This window comes from Azolla caroliniana, unplaced genomic scaffold, assembly GCF_043228905.1.
Source record: "Azolla caroliniana isolate FFs.n. ecotype wild unplaced genomic scaffold, voAzoCaro1.0.p SCAF_5, whole genome shotgun sequence".
Classification (NCBI taxonomy): Eukaryota; Viridiplantae; Streptophyta; class Polypodiopsida; order Salviniales; family Salviniaceae; genus Azolla; species Azolla caroliniana.
In genome coordinates this window covers 1,602,499-1,611,454 of record NW_028230440.1, presented here as the reverse complement: position 1 = coordinate 1,611,454, position 8,956 = coordinate 1,602,499, and the positions used below count along the sequence as shown (strand labels likewise).

The following is an 8,956-nucleotide window of genomic DNA, read 5'->3' as shown; positions in this document are numbered from 1 at the left end:
AAGTGTGTGTGCTCCACACTACACTTTGCTTAAAGAGATGGTTTTATTCTGTGTGGTACGAAGTATAATGCCCATTTTTCTAATCAATCAACAAACCAATTCTTGTAATGAGAGCTTGGTCTTTCTTGTTTTTCAATTATTTCACCATAATTTGACGCCCAGACCAAGGACAAGCCACAGAGAGAGTTTCTAGAGAAAGGACAACACAGATGTAGAGATATCAACTAAAGATAAAGAAAAGAGGCAAAACAAATAAAGAAGGCCCTTTGAATTCTAATGCCCACTCTTATGAAAAGAACAAAACCCCTCTCTTTCTCGCGGTCGCTCAAACACGCACTATTACGGAAAAGAACAAAAGTGGCAGTATGAAATGGTTGTTTGAATGGAAGATAGTGACAATACAAAACCTCTAGAGAGACTCTTTCTCTCTCCCACCGAACTAATGCATGCGACAGGAGCCCTTTCGCATTGACAAATGAGCAACACACACGCACGTACGTCCCTCTGTCGGGTCTTTTGACGCTTTAATTGTCATGCTTGGCTTTATTGGGCCGATTTTATTCTCTCTTTCCGTGTGCGCCAGCCATTATATTAATAAAACTTCACTCGACATTCTCACAACAAGCAAAGGAAAGAAAGGCAAACGATCATCGCTAAAGAAACAAAAAACAAAAAACAAAAAAGTCACAATGTGCGCCATTAATCGCAACGTCCGTTTCGTAAAGATAATAAAACAAAGAAAGGGAAGAAGGAAGGAAAAAGGGACTTCGAATTCGGGAGATAACACTTCGAATTTGGACACGAATGGGGACATGTTTGGGCCATATAATAAGGCCCTATGGGTCTTCTCTGATGTCTCTCTTGTGTGCATATGTACATACAAGGTGAGAACCTCGGTGGGGAACTTGGGGGGGATCGAACTTGCTGTAGGTACTAGGCGGGCCCGCCCGGCCATATCCCTGCCCGCCCGGCCGCCCGCCCACCCGGCCATCCTTATCTAATCCTCTTTTCCTTGAGACCCTTTACCTATGGCCCATGCCTGCAGCTGGTGGAGGTGATTCTCAAGGGTTCTTTCCTTCTTCCTTCCTTCACCTTCTAATTCTAATGTAAGGCTTAAGCAAAGAAAATGCAAGAAGAACATGCCAGGAATGATCCAACCAGAGGCCTCTGCTTCTCTTCCCTCCATCTCCATCTCCATCTCCAATCAATCCAATTCCACTCCTTCTACAGCTACTGCTACTGCTACTCCTACTCCAGCTCTGCAATCCCTGTCTTCCCTAGCACTCTCTAATGGCATCATCAATTCTCATCCACAGCAGCAATACATTCACATGATGAGGATGGTCCTAGCTACTTCTACTTCTACTTCTACTTCTACAGCTTCTGCTACAGCTAGCTCCAATGTAGCCGCCTGCGCAGCATCCTCCTCCTCCAATAATGGTGTTCATCCTACTGCCATTCCATCAACAAAATCGCCATCTCCAAAATCGCCATCGCCATCGCCGTCACCATCGCCCCCTCCTTCATCGTCTTCATCATTGTCGTCATCATCTTCGTCGCCGCCATTCTTCTTCGGAGGTGGTGATCCGCAGCTCAAGTCGGAGGAGAGGGGCCTGCTCATCATCCAGCTCCTCATGAAGTGTGCCGGCGCAGTGGCCGCAGGACACATGGATTATACTAACCTCCTCCTGGAGCAGCTGTCCGCCCTGGTCATGGCGGCGGCGCCAGCATCCTCTCCGCTCAGCCATGGCGGCGGCGGCGGCGGAGGAGGAGGAGGAGGAGGAGGAGGCGACCCTATGCAGAGAGTGGCCAGCCACTTCATGGAAGCTCTGGCGGCCAGAGCCATCAAGACATGGCCTGGCCTCTACAGAGCCCTCAACTGCACCCAACTGCCGTCCCAGATGTGCAGCCATCACCAGGACGCCACCCACCTCTTCTTCAATCTCTGCCCTTACCTCAAGCTCGCCTTCACCATTGTCAATCATTCCATCTTGGAGGCCATGGAGAACGAGAGGGTCGTCCACATCATCGACCTGGGTGGGACCTCTGAGGCCATCCAGTGGGTGACCCTCCTGCAGATGCTGGCCACTCGGATCGGCGGCCCTCCGCACCTCCGCATCACCATCGTCAATCAGCGGAAGGAGGCGCTGGATCAGGTGGGGCAGAAGCTTTGCGAGGAAGCGGAGAGCCTCGACATACCCTTCCAGTTCAACCCCGTGCTGCTGGCTCAGCTGCAAGATCTCGAGGCCCGGATGCTCAAGGTCAAGACGGGGGAGGCGGTGGCCATCAGCTCGGTGCTGCAGCTCCATTACCTTCTCTCGGAAGAGGTGGAGGAACTGGAACCTCAACGGGCAGCAGACCTCAACGGAAGCCCACATCGAATAAGCCCTAACCCAAGCCCTAACCCTAACCCCAACCCTAACCCTATGTATAGGGGATACAAAGTGGCCAGCAGGGGGGAGAAGGTGCTGTACATGCTGAGAAGCTTGGGGCCCAAGGTGATGGTGGTGATGGAGCAGGAATCGAAGCACAACGGGGCAGATTTCATGGAGAGGTTCGTGACTGCGCTGCACTACTACGCAGCCATGTTCGACAGCCTGGAGGGGAGCCTAACGGCGAAGCAGAGCAGGGAGCGGATGGCGATGGAGAAGCATGTGCTGGGCTGGCAGATCCACAACATAGTGGCGTGCGAGGGCGCCGCACGCGTGGAGAGGCACGAGAGCATCCACCAATGGGAGCGCCGGCTGCGGCTCGCGGGCCTCGCCAACGTGCCATTCCCATACGCGGCCAAGCTCCACGCCAATCGCCTCCTCCTCTCCTACGGAAACTACCGCCTTGCCCAGCCGCCTGGCCTCTCCTCACTCTCGCTCTGCTGGCATGACACCCCTCTCTTCACCCTCTCCGCATGGCAACCCGCTTGAATTCGACTAGTCCAGCCCAACTGTCCCACCCACTTGTATTCGAGGGTCCCGCCCTGCCCGAGCTTGATCGTGTCCCGCTGCCGCCACCCATGCACGTGCATGCGCCCACATTGCCTCGCATTTTGTTGTGCCCAACTAACTTTCTTCTTTACTTGCTATCCCATCTCTCGTCTGCTCCATTCACAAACAAACTTGTTTGCACACCAAAGCCTATGGTACTTCCCTCTACCTCTTATCTGCCCAAGTCTTAAGGGCGGTTTTGGATTGTTGCATTAGTTTGCCATTGACATTCTAAGTCCCGTTCATCTTCGGAAGGTGTGCTGTTTAGAATGCACCACATCCTCATCATCATGCGAAAGGCTGTGTACGAATGAAAATTTTGCAAATCACATCGCATAGGCCACTCCCATGCTCGTGATTCTCGTTTCATCAAAGAATTTCTATCTTGGATTCTGTCATAAGGTGCAGGTTCTCTTGGTTGTCTCCATTCTACCGATCATAGGCATCTTCGTACCCAAGTTTCTCACTACACAGATCATGCACACATCCGTACTCTTATGCCTATTCAAGAAGTTCCGGCTTTTTATAATCTAATTAAATATTCACAAACTACATACAATGCAGTGCATAGATTGTTTTCATTATTAGTGAGGACGCTTAGTTCTGAAACTAATCAAACTCTTTATTAATCGATCTAAAGATTGAGAAAAATCGCATACAAGTTCTGTCTTTTAATTGGTGATCAATCTTAGCTCTCGAAACTAATTCACATCTTTATCGATCATTTTAAGATTATGACCTTCCATATTGGTAAGAGTTCTTGATATAAATGCTATCATTTTCTCCTTCCATTGGTTACATGATAATGCCTTTCCTTCCGCAATACCGATGTTTGTTTTGTTTGTCATGTTTAACATCTACACAAAGTCTTTAATTAGAATCAACTTCAAAGTCCTCTCCAACCCAAATGGATGTACATAATTGGGTTGATTATGGATCTATATTGTTGGTTTGAACCACTAGAATGAAATATCGCAAGGTTCAAGAGTGACACTTTGTACTCATGACCTTGATGTTGTGCTTGGAGGGGTTCCTTCATGTGATTCTCTCATTGGTGATTCTCGGCCCCACATAACTCTCTCCCAAAAAGAGATATCTTATACTCTATATAAGTGAATATAAGACCTTCAATCATCCACAAGGTTTTGAACCTGTGGATAAAATCTATAATAACTCCACAAATTCCACAGAACTCAACTATCCTTTGTCAGTTTCTAAACTATTTGAACTGTGCCAATGTCCATTTACATGCATACATAACGTTGTTTGTAAAACATGTATATTATATATCAATTATAGGCTTGGTAGGTAAGCTACCTTAAATGTATCATATATAGCTCAATGCAGCCAATACTTTTGTTTTATATGTCTTCATTGAGCAAGCATTTTTGCTTGGAAGCAAGAAATAGACTGCGAAGGAGGAACTCCAGTTATGTCCAATTGAGAGAGATGCCTGAGTGCTTCCTTTATCTATCAAGGAAAGTTAAAAGAAAAAGAATAAGGCAGGAATCGGGGCAATACAGAAGACAGACTTCTATCGTAATATTTTGGTATGAGTACTAATTTAGCCCAATTTTCTTTTCCATCCATTTCCCTGACTTTGCCATCTTTGACAACACTTGTGATGTTTCTTATGGGAATGAATGCATAGCATAAAGTTACCCACAGAGGAATAACCATGTCTATTCCTGGCAACAATTTCTACCTTTATGCAAAGACCCTTTTCCAGCGATTTATAGGAAGTTAGGGCTTATATATTTATCCCTCAAAATGTCTGGAATACTGTGCACATCAGCAGTCGTCCTTCCCCCATCATTTACAACTGACTCTTACTGAAAAGCATCCACTGCAGAGCAGTGTTTCAATGACCATCAACACAGTTGAAACAATCAGAAACGGCTACGGAACCATGGAATACATCTCAAGCTCCTCTCATTTGCATTTACACAACCCATTACACATGACCAAGTAAGCTATTTGCAAACATCATAAGGAACTGGGGAACCCCAATACACATCTGCCCAGATAAAATGAAAAAGTAACCCACATTAAACTGGTGTTCATTAGAACATAACCAACTGGCAGTCCTCAGTGTCACTTCTCAAATTACATGTCATTGAAGACCTTCCTAACTGTGGCATGAGTATACTCAACAGGGATTCTAGTGCAGGCAGCCTCCCTATGCCGCTGATTGCCTCTCAAGAAAAGATCTCTTTGATGCACCAACCAATTATACAATCAAATGGCTAATATGTGATCCACCAAGGAGTGACACTGATGACTGTGCCAGTCCTCAGTGTCACTTCTCAAATTATGTCATTGAAGACCTTCCTAACTGTGGCACGAGTATACTCGACAGGGATTCTAGTGCAGGCAGCCTCCCTATGCCGCTGATTACCTCTCAAGAAAAGATCTCTTTGATGCACCAACCAATTATACAATCAAATGGCTAATATGTAATCCACCGAAGAGAAATGTTGTAGGCATAATTATACAATCAGAGAGTTTTTGTTGCTAATTTTATTCGGTAGGATAGTCAGAAAACCAGTTATCTAGGATTTGGGACAAACCCATATGGAGCTATGACACTGGGGAACATGTAATGGTCTGGGAGCCTTGGATGCTGAGCTATGTAAAGGGGACTAGCTACCATCCTTCATTACAGCATATTGAGACATTGTGGGGACTCTATCAATGCAGCTAATTCTCTCTTCTTCAGATCCATTGTTCAACATCCACAGTATAACATAAAGTAATATTTGGTGGTTTGGAACACCAATAATATTTTATGTTTGTTTCATGTCCTTTGCTCAGGGGTGATCGCTGTGTTAAGCACCTTTAATCTATTCCTCTGCGTAATTTCTTATCTTTTGTTCATCATTACAATGATCCATATATGAAACCCTTCAAGAAACTTGCCCATCTGGCCGATTGGCAACCATTTCTTATGTCCATATAAGCACCTTTAATCTATTCCTCTGCGTAATTTCTTATCTTTTGTTCATCATTACAATGATCCATATATGAAACCCTTCAAGAAACTTGCCCATCTGGCCGATTGGCAACCATTTCTTATGTCCATATAAGCACCTTTAATCTATTCCTCTGCGTAATTTCTTATCTTTTGTTCATCATTACAATGATCCATATATGAAACCCTTCAAGAAACTTGCCCATCTGGCCGATTGGCAACCATTTCTTATGTCCATATAAGCACCTTTAATCTATTCCTCTGCGTAATTTCTTATCTTTTGTTCATCATTACAATGATCCATATATGAAACCCTTCAAGAAACTTGCCCATCTGGCCGATTGGCAGCCATTTCTTATGTCCATATAAGCACCTTTAATCTATTCCGCTGCGTAATTTCTTATCTTTTGTTCATCATTACAATGATCCATATATGAAACCCTTCAAGAAACTTGCCCATCTGGCCGATTGGCAACCATTTCTTATGTCCATATAAGGAGAATCTATATTTGCTTTGTGGATATCCAAAAACCCTTCAACATCATATCACATGTTTGGTTCATGGAGCAATTAGTGCCTTTGGTAGGTCTGCTAGATACAAAATGGGGAATGTGTGCACAAATACATATGATCCTACATATACCTATGACAATTCCTGGAACCAGAAATAAAACTGTGGTTGTATTATACACTTGTAGCACCAACACTTTTCTCAGGATAGAAACTTGGGGACCAACCTTTCATAGGGCATGAAATTGGTGATATATTTGGTCTCACATGCGAAGGTGCAAAGCATCAGAAACACATGATGTAATTCATGCTAAGACAGCAGTGCCAATATTGACCAATTAGTAGATTAGCGGTTGGTGTCCAACTGATATGGGAACCGCCAAAGCAAAGATACTTCAGATTGGGACTTAATCATTGTTGTATTGCAGAAATGCAAGAATGGTTCTGATCACATGGCATAAATATAAGTGTACTACCCCTTGTATACACTTGGACATACCCAAAGTGAAAAAGAATAGAATGATCTGGACTAATATCATTAAATTGGATAACAAAAGAACCCGGATCAGCCCAACATCTCATGATAGGAAGATGAATCACTATAAAGCGCTCTTTTAACCCATGTCGCAAGATGGATTTATCATCAAATTCTTTTACATGGATACACATCTATCTCATGCACTCCGTACTGTGGTAGATCAGATCAGAACAACATCACATCAGTTAGAGATTGAGACAGGTAGATATACGCGCAAATTTATGGAAGAACAGATCTGTCAATCGTGCCATCAAGATATGGCATCAGAGGAATACTAGGTTTGCCATTGCTCTGTTTTTTTATGAAATAAAGATGAGATACCACTGTATCTTCAAAACAAGGCAATATAGTTGGCCCACACCATGAGATAATGGAATACAAAGACCGATGATGCTTGGAACTATTCTTGCTAGCAGTTAAGAGACATAGATAGAAGTTGTTGGACAACAGTACAACCACAAAACCTCATATCAATAAATAACCCTTACAATTTGTTTTAGATCCATCACTCACGTTACAGCTCAATCAAGGACTACAGAAGTAGGGTCTCGACCACAACAATCAAAAGGATAGTAGATAGACCAGGCAATCACAGTTTTTCATGCACCTAAGCCATATCATCGAGGCCACAACCCCATCATGCTTCTTATTGAAAAATGACCTCAAAACTGCTTACCATTAAAACCAGATGACAAGATTAGATCTTCTCTATTTCACTACTCTCCCATATCTACTTTTAGCTAAGAGCTCTATGAGCCACATGTGGCTCAGATTGAGCATTATTTGCAAATGTCTTTCTCCCCTTTACTATTTGTGAGCTTTTTTGGAGGACAGGATTTCAGTGGTTCATCGTGCATTGCCATGAAGGCCATATGCCACACTGCTGTTATTTCTTGTGAGAGATTGGATATGTGATTAATCCTATGATTAAGGCAATTGGATGTGTTTATAATTTAATGTGTGAAAATGCTATTCTAGTGTATCAGCATAGCCTATCCAGTTTCAACAGTTTTGTTGACTGGACCTAGGGTTCCTCGTCTGCTATTTTCCTTTTACAGTATAGGCATTTCAGCAGCAAGTGTGGTTTGCCTGCTCACTACTAAAGGTCTATGTGCAAAAGGCTATTTGGTGACTCTTTGAAGGTCTCCGAAGAATCATTCTAGCGGGTTTTCAGGTTGGCTGAGTTTTTAATGAGTTTGAATTGATCAGGACTAGAGTCTGCCGTCTGAAACATTATATTCGTGTAATCCTTTAATTCTAGTTAGATTAATAAAGAAATAACTGCAGGGCATCAATCAAGCTTTGGAGCCAATTGGTGTACAGTGAAATCTCTTAAACTCTTACTGTCCCTTTTCACGCATTCTTCAATTATTATCCTTCTGATGAAACTAATTATATTTAAAGATGTTGATCATCATCCAGGCCAGTTCTTGAGAACTTGCCAGTTTCTGCATGTATAATCCTTTGATCATACCAAAACATACTTGAGGTCCAAGCACACAGTTTGCTCTTAGGTTTCTGTAAGACTAAAGAGGATTACACAGAATTTAATAGCGGTCTATGAGCCCCGTCAAAATCTCGTGTAGGGAAGTCAACAAACCATAAGACTCAGAATCAACAGGATGGAAATGTGGCTGCCAGATTGCTAGTTTCCCAACTCCGATGGAGAAATAGATGATAACATGCCTCAAGATTTTAGCGAACAACCTTACCAAAATCTGTGAATGAATTTGATCACCGCATCACACATAATAGAAGGTAGGGATGCAAATAGTTTGCTCATAGGTTACTGTAAATCTATGAATCCCTTCAAAATATAGTAGAGGGAACTCCACCAACCATGGAACTCAGAAAATAGGTTTCCAGTTTGAGGCACAACCACAATGTCAGAATCAGTAGAATGGAAATGTGGCTGCCAGAGTGCTAGTTTCCAAACTCTGATGGTGAAATAGATGA

The 8,956-nt window shown here is 43.5% G+C and overlaps 1 protein-coding gene across 1 annotated transcript; it reads left to right on the top strand.

Moving 5' to 3' along the window:
* Nucleotides 1–895: 895 nt before the first annotated feature.
* Nucleotides 896–3,779, top strand: SCL3 (scarecrow-like 3). Its single transcript, XM_087319998.1, has one exon. It carries the CDS (start codon nt 1,140–1,142, stop codon nt 2,919–2,921), a length of 1,782 nt encoding a protein of 593 aa, XP_087176124.1. The 5' UTR covers nt 896–1,139; the 3' UTR covers nt 2,922–3,779.
* Nucleotides 3,780–8,956: the final 5,177 nt, after the last annotated feature.